The sequence below is a fragment of the Arctopsyche grandis genome, chromosome 1, assembly GCF_051622035.1.
Source record: "Arctopsyche grandis isolate Sample6627 chromosome 1, ASM5162203v2, whole genome shotgun sequence".
NCBI lineage: Eukaryota > Metazoa > Arthropoda > Insecta > Trichoptera > Hydropsychidae > Arctopsyche > Arctopsyche grandis.
This window is the reverse complement of record NC_135355.1, coordinates 6,984,342-7,005,863: the sequence shown is the minus strand read 5'-3', so window position 1 is coordinate 7,005,863 and position 21,522 is coordinate 6,984,342. Positions and strand designations below refer to the sequence as shown.

The window sequence follows — 21,522 nt, the reverse complement described above, 5'->3', positions numbered from 1 at the left end:
TGAAGTGTAGGCCCTCAAGCCGGATCTCCACTTGGAGCTCCCCTTCCCACACGTGCAAAACAAGTCACTATCTTACTGTAATACAATTAGCACTTGACTATACGTAATTTACTGTCGAAATTAAACTTAATAAAATAAATTATTTTGTTTTAAATCATCTTTGGAGGCTTGTGGATAGATTTCGCGGCGCTGAACCAATGGGCGAAAATGTCTGCAGTTAAACAATTTGGTGGAAAACTTTGAATTTTCCATACTAAAAATCTACTTTTTCAGTTATAAATTTTATTTTCATATTGAAATTTATTGACTGTTTTGATATTGAAACTATTTTGATTGTTTTTTACGTATTTGCGCAATAATACCACAGTGATATTACATATCAGTTGTTGGAACGATCGGCTAAAAACTATAAAGAGCTGATTTTAGAGTCTGGTCGAAGTATTCCCTCAAAATGGTTTTTAAATAACACTGAAGAAAAATTTAATCAATAATTATTAAAGATTGTTTAAGGAAACGATTAATTTAGCTCTTAAATTACCCTATATGAGATCAACACCTCATATCAAATATATGTAGTCCGCAAAACTTTTCCCTCGTATCTTTCCGTATAATTATATAAGTATTATAATGTCAAAAATATGTACAAAAAACTCATCTCAACCTTATTTTTATTATTATTTATTCCAAAAACGAAAACATATTGGAATTCATGGTGAGCTATGAGCTACCTTTTCATAATCGGAATCATACATTGAAAAGTTAGTCCAAATAATATTTTAATTATGAAAATAGAATACATATATTCGCATTTCAGAATATTTGCTCAACTTTCGAATAAAAAAGAAATGGGATGATAGAAGCGTCCATGGAAAATGAAGTACATTTATTTTATTTTATTTTTTATTACAATCTAATGTGTACATTTGCATTTACAGATCGCCCCAAAGTGACGATTGTACTAATACAGATACAATGCGATCAATACAAACATTATACAATGAGAATTCATAAAAGCATTATCCACAGAGACATATATGGATACATTTTTGCTGCACTTTATTATGCAAATTGGCGAAACTCAAGACGCTGAATAACTTGAAATATGCAAGAGAGATTGGAAAGGAGATGTCGATTCACAAGAACCATTTCAGTGAAAATCAGAAAAATTGTCAAATTCTGATAGGAAACAATAGACCTGGAGTCACAAACGACGGTCTGGCCAGCAGTTACTAGTGGAATCGAACCGTGACCACTCTGCTCGAAAACATAATATGGTTACCCACTGCTGGTTAAAGCAATAGAAGTGCTCATTTCAGCTACACATGTATTATATAACGTGTCGAAGATTTTTAATAAATATTGAAAACTATATATGTACATACATATGTATGTACTACTTCATATAATATAATACACTATCGGCTCTGCGTAAGTTCACCTTAGCGCTCTTCAAAAGATTTTGCACAAGTTGAAACTTCTTTTTTTCAAACACAGCTCTTCATCTCAGTATATGTATATGTATATTAAAAGTACATATTCCTGAAGGCACATTCTAAAGACCAACACGTACGTGTAAAAGAGTGATCACTACACAACATATTATATACGTGACTCTTGTACCGTTTACACGTAAATCACACGTCTATAGGGTTTATAATCGTTGAATAACAGTTGAACACCGGTCATGGGCACGATTTCTTAGTTGCCTCGAAGGTTATACGCCTTTTGTTGTTGTGGGTCATAAACGGCGAGACCAACACGGAGAGGAACTCCGAGAGTAAAAGCTCGTAAAAGTCAAACGGACGTGCGATAAACATCACATTTTGCAATAATTAACTCTTGCAATTATAACACGTAGAGAAGGAGGGTACTATTGAATAGGCTTTCCGTCGTCCGATAGCTACCGGCTAGATCTGTCGGCTTTCATCGATGCGGCTAGAAAGTATCACGATGACACACATATGTGTGTATGTGCGACTAGCTGCACTATTGCAGACGAGTCCAGAAGTGCAATGCGGATACAATGGTGCAAAACTAGCCAAACCGACTACTCCGAAAAAATCGCACAATTTAAATTCTACACGTAATCCAATCGAAATCTATACTAATGTGTCGTAGACCCAGTACTTTGCGCGCCGTTAAGTAATGAACAAGGTAATGGCCACAACGTGACCTTTAAAACAGGGGAATAGGTATGGACACAAAAGAATTTTTTTTTTTTAATTATAATAATCTTTCTTGAAGTCATGAGTATAATTTTTCATTTTTGTACTAACAGAAATATCCAAAATAGCCTATCTTTCTTAACAATATATAGTTTGCCTTCAAAACCTAATCTTCTGAATGATTTGTCGAATAATCGACCGACAATGCAAGAATCCAAGGCCTCGTTATTTGTTTCCGCACGTTCCGCACTGATTTGTTCTGAGGGATTCGTTTCGTGAGCCGAGTCCCTAGATATCAATAATTTCTGTTTAATATGTATTATTTGATTTTGTATTGGCAAAACTCGGAATGCTCGTAGTGAAAATTGTATAAATGCTTGAAGAGACGAATAAATAAAAAAAAAATTATCTTCTATGGAAAACTTATGTATATATGTACATATATATAAAAATTCTCCAGTACCGCAAAGAGAAAATATTGAAATGGCGAGTCCGTGCAAGTGAACGACGCGATGGACCATACCAAAACAATCCACTGCCACCACCTCAGGTAGGGCCCATCCCGGTTTCTGAACTTCACTGATACGAGTGAGCAATATCAATACGGACAACAATTGAAATTTATTGCAGTTAAATTGTTGATATTTTTAAATTTTAGGTTATAGGTTTTAGGGGACTTGCCTAGTCCCTCTATTCCAATGACATACATAACAACAGAAATAATAAATATATTGCAAAACTCGTTCCCTTTATAAAGGCCTACCCCCACTCCTTAGAAAAAGTGCGCAGAAACAGCAGTCAGTACAGGGTCTTAGCGTGCGCATTTTTTCCGTGGGCCTTTACAAATGGATCTAAATTTACAAACATATTTATAATTTCAACATTAGTGTTAGAAAGCATAAGCCAAGTTCAGATCTGCAAATCCCCTCTGGAGAAAGTCTGAAATGGCAGTCAGTAATAAAATATTTAGGAGTAACGTTCGATAAACTGATACTGATGCTATATTCTAAACGACATACTGATGCTATATTCTTCTTCAAGCTCATAAATTGTTTTCTTGATTGTTCTGATTTACTGAAAAAAGTTAATTTTAGAATCCCAGTTCGGTACTCTAGACACGTTGCACTCTTTTCACTTGATCCTTTCAATACTAATTCCCAAAAATATTCTTATCTGCAGCGCGTTTATCGTATGTTTAACGGAGAGCTGAATGAGGTTGATCTATTTGGTATTTCCCTACATCAATTCAAGTCTAACATCAAGAGAATCTTGACCGATTGATTCATTTCTTCTCCTATTCTATTATATTTTATAACCTTTTTCCAATATGTCCAATATTTTTATACTTTAGTTTAGTTATGTAATTTGCTATTTAATCATATTATAGCTTTCATTCTTTTCCTTTTCATTTTTTTATTTTGTATTTACCTTTTTCATTTGTTTTATATTTGTAAATTTCAATTTCTTCTTATATTCTATTTTATAACCTTTTTCCAATATTTTAATACTATAGTTTAATTATGCAATGTTCTACATATTTTGTCATGTTATAGCCTTTATTCTTTTCTTTTTCATTTGTTTTCCTTATATTTATCTTTTTCATTTTTTTATAATCTTTGTAAAAATCTGTTATTGGACTCGGATGTTACATATATTATATATTTACTATTTGTTTTTTATACATATCTATGTACATCCTGTTGTCTGTTGATTTTTCAATAAATAAAATAAAATAAATAAATAATAAAAGAATGAGATGGGCACCTCACCATTGAGGGAGCGAAATGCAAGGCGATGCGGGGTATATCGTCAATATACCCAATATTTAATCTCCATAGTTCTTTATCAATTCAAAATAAAATAAAATTATATCGCACGCTCATATTACCATTATTAACCTATGCTTCACCTGTATGGAATAACGCCTCGAATACTAACCTTTCCAAGCTCCAAGTAATACAAAATAAATCCCTAAAAATAATTTACAATACACCCATACATACTAACTTGAAAAAACTGCATGCCATATATAATATTCCGTTTGTTACAGACATTACTAACAAACTAACCAGTAGATTCTATGACAGAATCACTAATAACCATACTAACACACTTGTGAAGAGTCTCGGTGATTACAACAAAATGTCTATACCCTTCAGGTATAACACACAGATTACCTAAACATAATCTGCTTTAGGTCATCGACTTTAGAGAGTCTTTAATTAATATTATGTATTAGATTAGATGTATTATAAGCATTTATAAGAATTGGATGTAAACAGGTTTTCAAGCTCTTTTTCCTTTTATGCTGTACATTAACATTAGAATAATATAATACTATGATTACTAACCAAATTAAATTAAAATTGTAAAATAGAAAATGATCATCAGTACTATTAAAATAGATATAAGATGTATTGTGAACATAATTTCGTAATAATAAAAAGCATTTAAAAATCAAACATTCGTCAATTCATTTAAGAAAAAAAATACAATATTTTCGTATATTGTACATACAAGTGTTCGTACATATACTATTATTTAGAAAATTATTGATTTCAGATTACATACTGTGTAACATAATATCAAAATATTTCTGGAAACCTGGTTTTTGTTGGTGATATTTGATTGAGTTCTCATTGGGTTCAATTTATCATCAATGGCTACGGTATAAATCTTTGCAAGAGTAATAAATAAACAGGTGAAAATTTAATATCCAATCTCACATAGGAAATCCTTGTAACTACATATGTAAATTGCATTTAGGATGTGTTGAATGCTATAGTGTAATATTAAGGGTTTCAAAGTGTCGAATTTGGTTGTTACAATATTTCGAACTGTCGAATGTCTTCGAACAACCGTTATGCAAATATTTGTGTACAACCAGCCGCAAAAGCCTTAGATCTCATTTGACTTACTTATTGTGGTGCGGTCGTCGAACTCTGGTAGTGCGCCAAACCGACGAATATTATGTTCTCCAACTGTAGTATAAAGCAATTGTGGGTCGTTGTATTCGTTTTTCACTTTTTTTTTATGAATGATATGTTTCTGGAAGGTTTCAACATGGTAAAATTATTTAAGCGTTGATGAAAGTCTGGTATATGTAGTGAAAACATAAATATTCAACAGACATGAAGATACTTGGCTATTTCTTGAAATGTTTAACGGAACGCGCCAGGTGCAGGTTTACGGGTTTGGTTTTGGATTGATATTTAGAATGAGATTATTGTTCAAATTTTCTCGTAACTATGCAAATGAAAAAAAAAACAAGAGAACAAAAATAACAGTAAAATATTAAAATTTGTTTTGTTTTTACTTATAAATAAATAGTAGAAAAACATTCTTCTGAAAAACAGAATTGGTAATAAATTGGATTGGATTGTTGAAAATTACTAGATCGATTATGAGACGAGAATGATAGTTTAATTTCAAAATAAATTATTTGTATACTATAATATGTTGACACTGAAAAAACTGCATTAAGTTATTTCAAAGAAAGCAATTTTTTCTTAATTTATTGTATTCTAGGATAAAAGAGCCTATATATTATTAGAAATCAGTTGGAAAATTTATCATGGCAACAAACTATGTGTAATAAGTCTTTCAAGGATTTAATTTTTTTTTGTATTTAAATATCATTTAAATACAAAAATAATCCAATTGATCAATTTGATATTTTAAATATATTTAAATAGGAGTTTTTTAATTTTCTTTTTTACAAAAATTTTACGACACAAAAATCGGTTGACATATTGCTTCTGTGAGTTAAATGAAATATATTCTAATTATTTCTGTACCACCAACTATTTTCTATATTCCTTAATGGTTTTTTCATGGTTTCTCTTATGTTAATATATATGATACAATACAAGTAAAATAATAGTTAAAATGCCTTTTTATAACTTTACCAAGTACCTTTTTTAGTATTAAAACTGTATTTAGCATACGTAACATGTCATTCTAATACTAAATATTAATAAAAAAAAATGGACTCGTGCACGGAGGCGTTAGTTACACCATAACATTATTCTAAATCTATTTTATACTCTACAGCGCAATGGTGCAGATTTTCCACCATTGGCGTGCCGTGAAGCTTAAAACAGCGGACAGTGGATAAAAAATATATTTTTAATCGTTCAATCATAATGAATTGATGAATATAATTTTTAATTTATTTGCTGACAGAAATATTATATAGCCTACCTAAGTAGCCTACCTTACTAAATAACATTTTGTTTGTCAAATCTTAATCTTATGAATGATTTGTCGAACAATCCATCTAGAATGCAACATTACAAGGCCTTGTTATTTGTTTCCGCGCACTCTGCACTGAGTTGTTCCGAGGGAATCGTTTCGTGGGCCTAGTCCCTTGCCATATTTGTACTTGAGAAGTGAAAAAAGTTCAGAATGATGTAAATAAGAATATCATCAATGAAAATTCTATAAATGCTTGAAGAGACGAGTAAATTAAAAAATGTTTTGTCTTCGACGGAACGCCTACACATTACAATTCGCCAGTGAGACGGCGAATTATTACAACATTATAACAAAATTGAGCTGGCGAGTCCGTGCAAGCGAACGACGCTGCGGACCATACTATAACAATTCAATACCACAACCTCAACTACAGGTAAGGCCGATTTCGATTTCTAAACTTTGTATATTCCGAGTGAACAATATCAATATGGACAGCGATTTGAATTTATTGTAATGGAATTGTTGATATTTAAAAAATATTTTAGGAGACTAGTTTAGTCCCTCTAGTCCAATGATGGCACGCCACTGCTCTATACATAATGTAACATAATAATGTTTCTTTTTCAGAAAAATGTAGGCAATATATAATCAAATCTAAACCATCGTACATAAATTTGAAACGCTCCAAGTCTTCCTTGCCAAAAAAATTGTAACATTATTTCCCCTCCCAAAAAATTAAAACGTGCTTTTAAATAGATATTCACACTATGCAAATTTGACCAAGTATGGGAATAGTTTACGGTTCCGTTGCGAACATCGCAATTTTTCATTGTTCGCGTAAGGTAGCATTACGCACCATTATAACAAAGTAACCGGTGATGTTTTGACACAATTCCACCAACACTGTAATTAAATAATTCATATGAAAATTAATTTAAAAACAAAAATTAAAACTCAACACCGTGACACTTAATAGTCCTTATTTCGCATGTTGGGGAAAAAGCGAATCAATGTAAAAGTAAACGCATCAATTTGGACGTAACGGTGCATTGTTGTTGCAGTTTCGCGAATTCGATTCGAACGTAGCGTACGCGTGAACTGTAACGGTAAATGCAAGAGAAATGTCGTAACGAAAACGAAATAAACCGTAAGGTAACCAATGTTCCGGTGAACGTTGTTATTATATACTGGTTTGTGAATCATTACAAGGCGCTTCCACGGACCAAATAAACGGAAAATGGAAAAGTTCCTCCCCATATGTAGTGCTGAAGTATGCACATTTGGCAATATTCGAATGAGACTCTGAGAAGAATCTCAACGGGTCGTATGTTGATATGTACATATTTATGTATGTAGTATGTAGAGAGAGTAAGTAGGTACGTGGCGTAAAAACTTACAGAACAAGAGGTTGTTCAGACGAGTGGTTGTTCTCAAAATGTCCAAGGTCGTTCACCTCTCGAGCCCCTTTCTAGGAACTGTGGATCCCCTTGTTAACGCACTGTATAATTATGATTATCGTAAATAATGATTAAGGTGCTTCGTTTCCATTTTGTATTAAATTTTTGCGACGACCCACCCCTACCTGTCGAATTGTTAGGAATCTTTTGAAGTTGGGGATTGTTAATCGATGGTATGTAAATTTATTGATAAAAAAATAAGTATTTATTATATTAAGTTTATTATTGTACGTTTTGTAAGAATTGCTCGTATGTAATTTAAAAAAAGGTACGAAAATTTGTTATATTGAGAAAAAACTCGATTGCAGCGCATTTAAAATATAAAAAAAAATTATATTACAAAAATGTTTTGTTTGGTGATAAAGCTTTTATTCAAAGTTATACTTATTAATAATTTATACATACATAAATTATTAATACAAAGCAATTATGTATGTATATACTTACATATAATAACTAGAGTACGGACCCAAAGCGCGCCACTCATTGTTCATTGGTGGAAATGCTTTGTAAAAAAGCTTCGGCAAACCTTTAACAATGCATTTACAACATATTAATAGCACATTTTATGCATTGAGAATCTGTTTTAAGCTTAATGAATATCTCAACATGTAACTATTTAGCCAGCAGTATAGCTCGGTGGTTGTGTTTATGTTTAGCACCGAGAGGTTACCGGGTTCGATCCCGTTCTAATCTTTAATGCTGCTGGTCAGACTTGGATATTTGTGACTCTAAGTCTATCGTTTCCTATCAGAGTTTGCCAATTTATCTGCTTTCATTGTTTAAACGGTTCCCCCATCAAATTGGCAAAAACCATCCTACCCGCTATGTCACAAATATTTGAATTTGATTTGTGTACAATATTTAAAAATGTATGTACAAATCTAAATCCATAGATGTATCCATGGATTATTTAATTAATAGCTAATTTCGTTTTCTTCAGCCTCTTGAAATATAGCGAATTATGTATGTAATAAAAAAATGCTGCAATATTTGTAATTAATTATCTAGCAAGCCGCATTGGGTTAGACCTTCTTGGTATCTATCTATGTAAAATAAAATAAAATAAAATATCCAATTATGAAAATATTGCTTTTTTTTATAATTTTTTTTTTGGTATTCAAGGGGGAAGAGGCAGGATTTCTCAAAATAAAATAGCTTCCAACTATCACTTTTCAAAAGAAAAAATATATTAAACACACATGTATGTATATCAATGAACTTTTAATTATACTCGTCTTTAAAATTTGAGAGCAACTTTGGCCAATGCTTGTGCCCTTGACCTGACGAGGAAACTTTTCCTTGATATGCTAAAATTTTCCATTTCCTATTGGCGCAATGCAAAAAAATGGCCGCCGACTGGTTCAATGGCGTCGGCTCGGTTTCGACTTAAAATCGAACGCGTCTCGCCGGCCGAGTGCCGCATTCCGCGACCTCAACACTCCACTCAGACTTTCGATGGCGGTACAGTTATGACACGACTGAAATCAAAATTAACCAACACCACGTGTCGTCGATGCGACATTGTAGCCTCCTTTGCACTGTAATGGCACACGCACGTGTAATGGCGTCCAACTTCCGCTTCCGCCCCTGTAAATAAAAAGCAATCCGCTTTCATTGATGACTGAACGCTGGTCTCTGATTGGTCAATTAGATTTAGTGGTTCGATAGCTACCAATTAAAAATCGCCACATTGAAAAACTTTTAAACAATCAAAAGGAATGACGCTCTACATATTTATACTTTATTTCACACTTGGAATTTCGTTCATTACGATCATTTACACTCATTCATTATGATCATTACACCAGCAGAATAGACTAGCGGTTAGCATATAATCCCATTGGTTTCTGCTAGCCAGACCTTGGATGTGTGACTCCAGGTCGATCGTTTCCTATCAGAATTTGCCAATTTATCTGATTTTCATTGAAACGGTTCCAACAAATTGACAACCTTACGCATTTTCTCGCAAAATCTCGAGTATTCAGCAATCTTGAATTTCGGATTGTATAAAATGCTGCAAATTTACAAATTCGACCATAAATTTCTCTGTGGGTGTTACTTGATATGTATTAACTGAATTTCGCTGAATTGCTTAAAACTTTCATTCAGCAATGGGTGACTAATAGTTATGATGAAGCTGATTGAAAAGTTTTCATTTGTTGAAAATTTTAAATGAAAAGTCAAAAATTGATTGGATGTGTCCGTAAGCAAGGTAATTAAAAAACAAACTATTGCAATGATCAAAAGATTGCCGTAAATTAAAATAAATTCAGTAGGTACTCTATTGGGAAATTTCCCTAGAGAGTATAGGGAAATTTGTATTTTCCATAACCACTTCGCTATCGCTGCAAATTGAATAATCTTAAATGACTAAGCAACACTTGAAGACGAAACAATTTTCATAAACTTACAAATAATTCGATTACTTCTACATATTACTTCTACTTTTTCATTTTTGTAAAAATCTATTATTGGACTCGGATGTTACATATATTATTTATTTACTATTTGTTTTTTTATACATATCTATGTACATCCTGTCTGTTGATTTTTCAATTAATAAAATAAATAAATAAATATGTAATACATACATCAAATCATTTAACTCTGAACGTCAAATCATTTAACTCTGAAATAATTTTCATATATGGTGTTAAAGCCTCATTTAACTCTGAACGTCGTCAGCTTCACTTTCCGGCGTCTTCTGTCTTCCGGATCGAAGAGTTAGCTGATCCAGTTAGTGTTGGCGGGTTCATTGCCACCGGCCACGATTGTCGACACTTAACGGGTTCCCTCCGGCAATGGAGTTCTAATGGCAAAAGCGTTCTCTCACTATCTGACATTTTCCCATGACAACAATGAAACATCTAACACTATCGTCAGTGAATCGGCACAGGCCAACTACGTGCCATTAAGTGGATTTTCGCGCACATTTTGGCCATCACCCTTCACTGAACCTGTAAATCTGACCAATGGGAGTGCCATGGACTATATAAAAATAAAAACATCCTAAAAGGGCTTACCAAAAATAGATAATTTTTGCCGACTATGCATTGATAGGTCTCAATTGGGCTAGCTGAGGAACATCCTACAGATGAACTTCAGAAGGCTTTTAAAAGAAACTACAGGGGAAAATGTGGAGTGTTCCAGATATGGTGCAAGACAGACTATTTTAGAGGAAACAGGAGTTCAGGCCCAAGTAGAATTAAAACATAAAGAAGTTTAAAATAGTAACTTCAGCTACTACTAATGATTACTACAGATTCAAAATAAGTCAGAACTGATGTCTAGATACAGCCTAACCTTTTTAACTTAAATCTGAAGGGTAGAAACTTTTTCAATCAGTCATCATCTTTTTATATGTTTTATTTTCTATCTGTTATATTTTCGACCATTCAAGTGCATTAGAGATTCCGATAATGATACAATGAACCAAACTTAAAAATATTTGATCGGATGAATATCACGCTTCATCTGGTGTACCACAAGGCTCCAACCTAGGTCCATTATTGTTTCTTTTGTTTGTTAATGATATTGGTATGTCGATTAATCACTCTGGATTTCTCCTTTTTGCAGATGACTTGAATATTTTAGAACAATCAGCTTTCATTCCGACTGTGAGGAATTGCAGGATGACTTAGAATTAATATCTGAATGGTCTATTAATAATAATCTACCGTTCAGCTTGACAAAGTGCCATGTTATTTCCTTTTTAAGGTCTCTGTCCCCTATTGAGTTCTCTTATAGCCTTCGGAACTATCAGCTACCGAGAGCTGACTCAACTGTGGATCTTGACATACTGTTTAGGAGTGACTTCAAATTTTCGACTCATATTTCAAATATGTGCTGTAGGGCTACTAAAATGCTTGGATTTGTTTTGCGCAATGCTCACTACTTCCAAGATCCAAGTATAATGGTGTTGCTTTATTGTTCGCTTGTCCGGAGCATATTAGAGTTTGGGTCTGTAATTTGGAGTCCCACTGAAATTAAATTTTCTCTCGATACAAAGAGTCCAAAAAAAGTTTCTTCGATACCTTTACACGAGGAAATATAAATATCACCCCTATTTATTTCCCACAGCCTTTTTACAGGGTGTCCTAGGCTTTGACTCACTATCATCGAGAAGAATTATTGCCATTTCCAAATACTTCTTTAGAGTATTAAAGGGAAGTATTGACAACCCTTCGATTTTATAGGAACTTAAATTTTGGGCGCCTGAATGCGGTAGAGCTATTGTTGCGAAAACGTCTACTTTCAATAACTCGTCTCTTGTAAAGGCTATCCGGTTCCTTAATGTGTTAGATGAGCCTGTTTGATCGTCATGTTGATGAACTGGTCAGTTTCATGAGATTCAACACGAGTATATTTGAATGAGACGAATGATTGCTAATTTGTTATTTTTCTTGTTTTTTTTGTAAAACTGGTGTGACGCATTGGGGCAACCTGTCAGGTCGCATTGGCCATTATTATTCTTTATCCATTCTTAATGTAATAATAAATCAAATATAAATAAATAAATCTCGAAGAGCTCCATTACAAGTACATATTTATCTGCAAATAATTGAATTCTCATTTGTTTTTATTGTAAAATACATTCGATAAAGTTTGATTTATGAATGGGTAGAGAAAACGTGAAGATAAAAAAACTTTAGCCTCTTCTAACATTAAACTCAAAATGTGAAAATTTCAGCATTTATAAAAATAAGATGAATTCTTCATGAAAAATTCACTAATATATACATATGTATGTGTGTTTTCTTTGAAACTTCTTTTACAAAGTCGTCCGAACTTTTCCATTCGAATCTAACTGTATTTCGTAATGGCAAGTGGTTTAGCTACAGCCTAGTCGCGTCTCTTTTTATTATTATTTTCACTTCACTTGCCAATTTTGGATGTTGCGAACGCGTATTCTCGATGTCGATGAACTTGAATGAACTCTCGGATCAATTTTGTTTTCGTCTCAATAGCAAAAATCGAAACGACCATCCCATAAAATAATGTCTACATCACAATAATAATCCATTTATCCCAATCTTCAATTCTCATTGCACACCCAGACTGTAATTCAAATGATATTATCTGAAACTTACAAGAAATCCAACATCATATACTCCACTGTTCTCCGTCACACACCAACGGTCACTTCCCAAGATCCGAGAAAGGGTTAATGCACTTTTTATTAATTCTTTCAAATGTTATTATTCGCTTAATCATCGAACTCGCTCAACCGATACACTCATTGCATTTCGTTAGTCATTATTCTTTTTTTTTCAGCTAAGCTTTAATATTCCTTTCATATACTGAAATGTCATCTTCCTCGGTGAATGTTTTGCGCTAGTGTGAATTTTGTAAAACGGTACTTTCATTTGAAGTGAAAAAACATACACTGATTTTTTGCATTTATCGTCTATTTGCACATAACTGTTATGGCTAGAAAGGTCACGTTCGGTGTATCTGAAGTTCATTGCATATCTCAATCCCACAGCGAACCGAGACGAAGATTTTACGTTGTTTCACATTTGCAAAGTTCACGTGATACCAGGCAAAATTAATTACATCCAGTTTAATTGGCGTGTAATTTTACCATCCGTAATGTTTCCTTGGAAATACATGAATTTGCTAAGGTAAATAATATATATTTGCTCACCCGACTGTAAAATCAGACAAATACGGTTCGATGACTAATCACAACACTGCTCATAATCAAATCATATATATTGTTATTAGCCAGGATAGCAGAAAATAATTTAATCAATAATACAACTGAGACACGACGTAATCTTTAAATTGTTTTTTTTTATTATATTTTAATTTATCATAATAATAAATAATAACAAGAGAGGTATGAACAATATTATTTGTGTTAAATTTTTGGTTCCAGCTTAAAATAATTGTAAAAAAATAAAATAAAAAAATGTTTTGATATTGAGACATTAAATTTTCATACATAATAGTCATTCTTGGGAATGTAACTGAATATTCATAAGAAATGCATTACTTTTCTAGACTTATTAAAATGTCATATTCAAGGAATAATCTTTCGAAATTGTTTTATGAACATCTTCAGAATTTATAAATACAAAAAACATTCATCCCTCGTTGAGTTTCTGGCTTAATCATTGTAAATATCTATGTATATAACTTGTATAATGAAATCGAAATTATATATATATGTATATAATATATATATTGTTAAAACGATTATAATTATGTAGGCGATTTGGATATGTATCACAGGAACAAATCTAGCAAATATTTATATAGCGAGGAATGAATATTTAATTTTTTATGACCGAAGTAAAAATCTGACAGAACGAAACTTACAAATTAGTGCTAAAGTAAATTATAAATTAAAATCATTCTTTACAAACAATAATAATAAATATTAAACATACATTAAAACTTTCCATTTACAGGATTTGAGACAATCAATGCAGTAAAAAAAACCCAGAATCATAGCTACATATATATAGAATTTCATAACCTCAATGCAATTTTTACAAAATGTAAATTAATAACTATTTATGGGATATCAAGATTTATATTTTTTAAATATGAAATATTTAAAATATACTATCATATAGAATATATACAAATACAATATTGCTATGTGTGTGTGTATATAGATTATTAACGACTTTATAATACTATATCATATAAACTTTTCAGCTAAATAACGTCAAATATATTTGCAATCTTTGAACATTTCGTTAAAATTCTTCAACAACGCAAGAATCTTCATTGACATTAATAAAACAACGTAAAACAAGCTAGGAAGTTTTACGCCACATTCTAAGCACGTTCGAAAATTATTTGTAAATATACTCGATAGGAATAAAAATTTTCGGTTATCATCCGCCAGATTACACCAGCAACGGTGCGAGCTCCAACTTCTTCCCCAGTACATTTCACTCGGAAAGAATGGTTGAATATCAAAATGGCATCGTAATTAAGACACATTTTATATTGTATATCTAAACGTTTCAATGGAAGTATGGTATGTAATTGGTTACCAATATCTATAAATTTGTTCACTGAATAATATGTACGGAAAAATCGACATCAGTGACGAAGACGACAAATGATTTTGAAAAAGTTATCTAATAATCATACATATCGAGAAAAATGTTTACAGATTTAGTATATATACTAAATTTATCACTGTATTATAAAATACGTATATATTTATTACATAATCTAAAGAATAAACTACTTCGTCAATGGCCAATGTAATGCCTAATCTTCTAATTGGTTATGCATTTTATTTCAATCACAATCTCATATTATATAATAATAAATTGTACAACATATTTTTTGTACTTTTAAAGTAAAAAAGCATTAAAGTCAAACTCAATTCAATTATATTGGAAATTAATCCAAATTTTTTAGATGTCAAAATTCTAACTAGTCTATAACCGAGTTCGAATGCACTTAATGATGCTAAAATTTAATATCAAAAAATTTTGATTATCACAATTTCTATGTAAATATAAATGTGACATTAATTAAAAAATTTACAAATTAGACTTAAATTAATTTTATGAACAATAATTACAATTTTTTACGGTAGTTGCCAAGTCTTACATCTACTGAATAGAAGTATAAAATAAATAAATAAGAACACAACTAACTAACTAAATGTTTTGTATACGAACTCTAATATTGTTATCAATGTAAAAAAAAAAAAAAAAAAACACAAAAATACAGATTACTAATCGGGAGCATTGAGAATTGACTGTGAATCGAGTTGTTGATGAGGTTCAAGTAGACTAGTAGTGAGTAATGCGTGTGAATCTCCAGCTCCGGTTGTATTTCCAACGAATGGGAAAAAAGCACCAACGGTATTCAGAGAAGGGCAATCCAAAGCTATATTGGAATCCTCATCTTTCGCGCCATTTGATCTTCTATTAATATCCTTCGTTGCTAATTTCTCTTGAAGAATTTTCACCTGTAACACCAATTAAAAGAGTACATTATACATGTAATTAAAAAAAAAACTAAAAAAAAAACATGTATCGATTCTAACCTCTCTCGTAATTTTAATATGATACAACAAAAATTGGATATCTCCCGATCCTGGAAGATGCAAAAGTGGAAGCCATCGAAAGTAACACTGCTGCCATATGTCCAGGTAAGGAACGGAAGTCTTCGGTAACAGTCTATTAGGACTCGGCGACAACCATAGGTGTTCTGAAATTGCAGACTTTTGAGGACTAGCCAAGCCCGGCAGACGAATAGCAGACGGTGGAATTACTGCAAAATATTACTCACATAAACACACAGAACCCGAAGAGATTTTTGCAACTACGAACGGTGAACAACGAGGATTTCGTTGCAATTTAAAAACATATACTTACTCGATTTTGGGGGATGAGTGTGTTGAGTCGGCGGAGAATACAACGGATTGTAAAAATATTGTATGTCCTCTTCGATGAATTGCTCTTTCCAATCCCATACTGATCGAAATGTCAAACACTAAAATTCAACGACATTGATTAAATTCTAATACCGACTAATAAATTTCATAGATATTACAACGGAATTATAGTTATACCTTACTCGCTGCCAAATCTCTCTCTCTAGGGCTATTGAAAAGAAATGTATCAAACAATTGATTGTGAGCTGAATCCCACAACGTCGTTAGATAACTTTCTGTGAACTCAAACGATAGTGGAAACTGTTTTTGGATTTGCCAACAACAATCCAAAAAGAGTAAGAACACGGGAGAAGCTTCACGGTCGCCATCTGATATATCGGAATCATCGAGAGACACATGTCCCAGTCTAAACATTCATAAAATAATATTACCAACTATTTTAATCTACAATTATATGTCTAAAAATACACAATTCAATAGCACACCTATCAGAAAAAGGATGCCCGAGAGCTATCCATTCCTTTTGTATCAATGATTGGAAGCCTTTAATAGTCCGACTATGTGAATCTAATAAAAGCTGTATTAATGATGATACTACAGCACAATAATCCATACCATCACCTAAAAAAGTACAAACAAAAAATGTACATAGCAATATTTATTACAATTTAATTTGCAATATTTGCATACCTTCTTGTAGAACGACTGTTATATTATCAGAGAGGTATCCAGCAGCTTGTTCGGCCACGGATAAGCATTCAGAAACGTATTTTAACCATCGAGTGTTTTCCATTGCTGAATAAAATTGACCATCTAGTTCCTAAAAATCAAATTATACATTAAAAAATCACAAAAATGTATTATTAGTATTATATATGTTACAGTTACAGTAAGTGAATTTTCAGTTCTAATATATTCCAACTGGCGTTTTAGGTCACTCATATTCAAATGCAATTCAACCAGTAAATAAAATCTCTACAAGTGCAAATAAACTTTCAACAATGTGCGCCAGTTGTAATATAACAGTTGAATTTTGACAGCCCTGATGGTTTTTCGAATGCTTTAGAATTCAATAATGCGTTAATATTTGCAAGGTTTTACGAATAAAGGTAATGAGTACTGTATTACGGTAACTCTAAGAATGTGGTCAAAACAAAAATGTGACTTTCCAACTCAATTTAGTAGTCAAGTAATGTTTTTACGAAAACCTAACCTCTCCATTTTACCTGGTACCAACTTATAGTTGAACTGTATTTTGAGTTGTAATATATTTTGATCAGTAGGAATGTAATTCATCATATGAATCAACTTACTTGGGTTAGACGAAATATATTCCAACTAGTCAAAATATATTACAACTGAAAATACATTTCAAATATTAAAAAAAAACACACATACCCAAAAATCTGTCATAGTATTTGGAGTACAAAGATTTGTGAGTTTTTTAAATGCGCTTCGAAGAGATGGAATAGATAGAGGTAAAACTTTAGAGGCCGATTTGGCAGGATGTGTCTTTCTTATCGCTTCCAACAACACCGACTCGGGAACGTGAGATGGTGTTCCAGTGTTTCCCGAATTACCAGTATTGAATAGTTCACCAGATCTCACCAAACACGCCCCTCCTGGAGTGCTCCAAACCTTCGCAAACAAATCAACGTAAGTATTCATTGAATCACATATGTATATATTCAAATGATTTCGTAAATAACGAATACCCATATTGGAACTCTTCCTTTTCTAAAATGACCCGCTGCTTCAGACAGCTGAAAGTCCAATACGCTAGCAGGAACTACTAATGACTCACCAGCTCCTTGATAGAAGCCTTCAGCAGTACCGTTAGCTCGAGAAATACGCCAACTATATTAAATTACAAATAAATTTTAATACAAAAGGTTATATACAATACAAAATATACATTTACATAACGGTGCACACTTTTGACAATTCGTCCTGTCCATTTCTCTTTTCCAATCATTATGGCGTTGAAACATATTCACATCTCCGACAGTTGAATAGTACGGTTCCTTATATTCATACGCAAACAATAAAAAGTGTCTTTTAGGAAAAGCGTGGTGCAAAAGAGAAGCTGCAATAGTTCGGCCCTTTCCCGAAGCTGACATTTTGAAACCAAAAGCAAGGACCCGCATATTCTAAAATAATTAAGACAACATAAATAACCAGAAGATTTTGCAACAAAACAATATCTCATTACACATTGCAAATCAGTTACCTTGCATATGATTTGCAAGGCTTGGACCTTCTTCGGAAGGGGATGCGACGGTCTTAAATGTCGTCTTCGCCATTTTCCACCGGATTCTTCGTCAAGTCCGCTCAATTCGAATACCGATGCGATCATACTCAACGTAACATCGTGCAGCCCAAGTATCAAGCTTTGTTGTCGACATCCTCCAATCGTCTGAAATAAATCAGATATATATCGTTGCTACAAAACGTCAAAGACAAAATGCGTAATCATTATATCTATATTGTATTTACAGGATCGTCAGTGATAAATGATAGTTTATAGTTGGTTACGAACAAAGATCCGATGCGACCGTAAGGTTTTTCACTAACGGGAGCGTACAATAAAACATTGTGAGCCACTCCGATGACTAGTTCACCTTAAAAACAAAATGTTATTAATAATTACAATAGTGCATTTTATTCTTTAAAAATATTGAGTTTTATTTGTAAAAAATTACCTGCAAGTAGCTTTGGCTTTATTTCTTCTATTGGTTTATCCAATTCTCGATTGACCTATGGTTAAAATTTAAAACTGAATTAAATTACTGGTAATCACATGCATATATGTAAATAATAAAATATAGCATTATTATAATAGCAGAAAAATTCAAAATATCAAATAACAAAATATATAGTAAGGAATGTCTTGCATCTACAGTCAGCACTAATATATAAGAATCAGCGGCAAATACAAAACATCCCTGCGAGGCCCAAATGGAAGAGATAAGATCAAAATTCCATTCATTAATCACATCCAATTATGAAAATAATGATGAGCGCAGGCTACCAGACAAATAGGTTAAAATAATCGCCAACAACCTACACTCACTGAGGCGGAAAATATCACAATCAAGCACAGCAGCAACGATTTCATTAGGAAGTCGGCTAGCTTTTGAAATTGGAGCCATCCAATAAAGTACTGTGCGGGCAGGAGGTACAACTATTAAATGATGATGTCACCAACTAGGAGGTACAGCTATTAAATGATGATCACGCACATAATTATTATGGATATAAAGTCCCAACTGTTCCAGCAACGACGGCCATGACGTATCACCATGTAGAAGCTGGAGAACAAAACGAATAAATGAGAAGTTTCTCTGAAATTCAAGGCAATTAAACCAAGGATGCCGAAAAGTAAAGGAGTACTGTAGAGATATAGGTAATACCCATACTCTTTCCTATATAGGAAACGAAGAAACGCTTTTTCACTATCACTAGAGAGTAATTTGCCTCATGCGGATTCCGAGATAAGACTTGGAATTATTATTACATTATTACATAGTTATCGAAGTTGAGTCAAGTTCTATGATATTAAAACTGGAAACTGGTTCTAAGATATTAAAATTCATGGATAGAAGACTGATTCTGCTTCGGAAAACTGTGTATTATCACAGAAACAATATCAAACACTACTCAAATCACACAGCAGAATGTTTATTAGCTGGACTGTAGAAAATGTATAACTTTGGCTAATTATGCTAAACGTTGTTTAAGAATATCTGAAGCTGGATGCATCCAAATGCACTGAATAGTGGCGTAGTTTCGAAATAAATATAAAAACGAATTCAAATCGAAAATAAATACCCGAGTGGAAACCAAACATTGAGCAAGTGGTGGGTGTGAAAATGAAAAGGTTAAACGCTTCATATGTGCAATGAAAGTAATATTTACTTGAAAGTTGTTATCGTCCAATCCGATGTAGCTCTTGAAGTTGTGCACCAGTTTCTTGTCGTTCATGATATTTCGCTTCAGTTTATCCATCGACATTTCAAAGGCGAGTTGCCATATTGCAGGTGCAGGTGCAGGTGCAGGTGCAGGAGCGGGAGCGGGAGCGGGAACTCGCCTAAAAGTGAGTGACGTTTGTTAGTGGGTGCGCCGCAGTGGGGGGTGGCGGAGTGGGGGGATCCGCGAGTGTTCGCGAATCGCCTCACTAGCGCCTGGGGGCCCACTCGTCACTCCCCCACCTCACCCACCTCACCCACCTCACCTTTCGCCTCGCCGGGGGGCGCGCGCTCGATCCCTTCTACGAGACAACGACAACGACAACGACAACGACAACTCCAACTCCACCTGACATCCGCCGCCTCAGGTTAGGCCGCAACACACACACACACACACACACACACACACAACACACACAACTCGCCCCGACCCCGTCTCCACATACGACGCTTTCATCATGCACACTTGCAACGTTGCTCTCATCGTGACATCGTCATATCGTTTCCGGTTCGGTGATTACTTGTCAAGCGCGAATCGCTCGCATGAGAAATGAAAATTGGTCGCAAGAAAACTGCTCGCGAAATTTTTATTATCATCGACTAGTCATATTGTGGCGGGTTCGGTGATTACTAGTCAAATGTGAACCTGTCACAGGACAACTGGTCGCTCTAGATCGGTTACTCGTGATCATCCGTCACGCTAAAACTGGTCACGAGAAAACTACTCACACGCTAAAACTGGTCACGAGAAAACTGGTCACACGCTAAAACTGGTCACGAGAAAATTGGTCACACGCTAAAACTGGTCACGAGAAAATTGGTCACACGCTAAAATTGGTCACACGCTTAAACTGGTCAAGAGAAAACTGGTCACACGATGAAACTGGTCACACCCAAAAATTTAAAATTGGTCACACAAACAAAAATATTCTCAAATACTTTTTATTTACGAAATTTTTATTATTATCGACTAGACATATGTTCGAGCCAAAGGCCCTCGTGACCGTGGCCGTGGCCGTTGTTTGTGGTCTTCGCGAAGAGTTCGCGGGCATCCCATCAGAGTCAGCTCATCTGACGCTCTCTAGCCTCTAGCCACGCCGACAAGGTTGGCAATCGCTTTTGCGTTCATTTCACTTTGACAGTTCGTATGTCAAATCACAAATCTTAATTCACCGCGGTAAATGTACCGCAGGAGGTCTATGAAAACTCTGATTGTGTACTAACACTAAGAGGATCCTTTATTTATGTTCACTTGTTACAATAGTAATTATATGTAAAAAAAAAACTGGTCACACCCCAAAATCGGTTAACCAGTTTTCTCGTGACTGATTTTAGGGTGTGACCAGTTTTCTCGT

The 21,522-nt window shown here is 33.6% G+C and overlaps 1 protein-coding gene and 1 long non-coding RNA gene across 2 annotated transcripts in view; both read right to left on the bottom strand.

The window, feature by feature from the left end:
- Positions 1-21,522, bottom strand: part of LOC143915323 (uncharacterized) — a 226,791-nt gene that overhangs the window by 202,186 nt on the left and 3,083 nt on the right. The window lies entirely within an intron of this gene.
- Positions 14,669-20,590, bottom strand: LOC143914765 (myotubularin-related protein 10). Its single transcript, XM_077435096.1, has 13 exons — positions 20,118-20,590; positions 18,902-18,956; positions 18,696-18,820; positions 18,430-18,615; positions 18,135-18,349; positions 17,915-18,056; positions 17,598-17,837; positions 16,890-17,019; positions 16,685-16,820; positions 16,377-16,605; positions 16,180-16,297; positions 15,849-16,075; positions 14,669-15,770 (listed from the first exon to the last, which is right to left on the bottom strand). The coding sequence occupies exons 1-13, from the start codon at positions 20,211-20,213 to the stop codon at positions 15,534-15,536; spliced, it is 2,136 nt and encodes a 711-aa protein (XP_077291222.1). The 5' UTR covers positions 20,214-20,590; the 3' UTR covers positions 14,669-15,533.

Bases quoted from the DNA above. Each gene is read 5' to 3' on its own strand.
- LOC143914765 (XM_077435096.1), bottom strand. From the start codon at position 20,213: ATGTCGATGGATAAACTGAAGCGAAATATCATGAACGACAAGAAACTG. The intron at 16,821-16,889 runs GTATGCAAATAT...GTACTTTTTTAG, and splicing joins AACAGTCGTTCTACAAGAAG to GTGATGGTATGGATTATTGT. The intron at 15,771-15,848 runs GTTAGAATCGAT...TTGGTGTTACAG, and splicing joins ATATTAAAATTACGAGAGAG to GTGAAAATTCTTCAAGAGAA.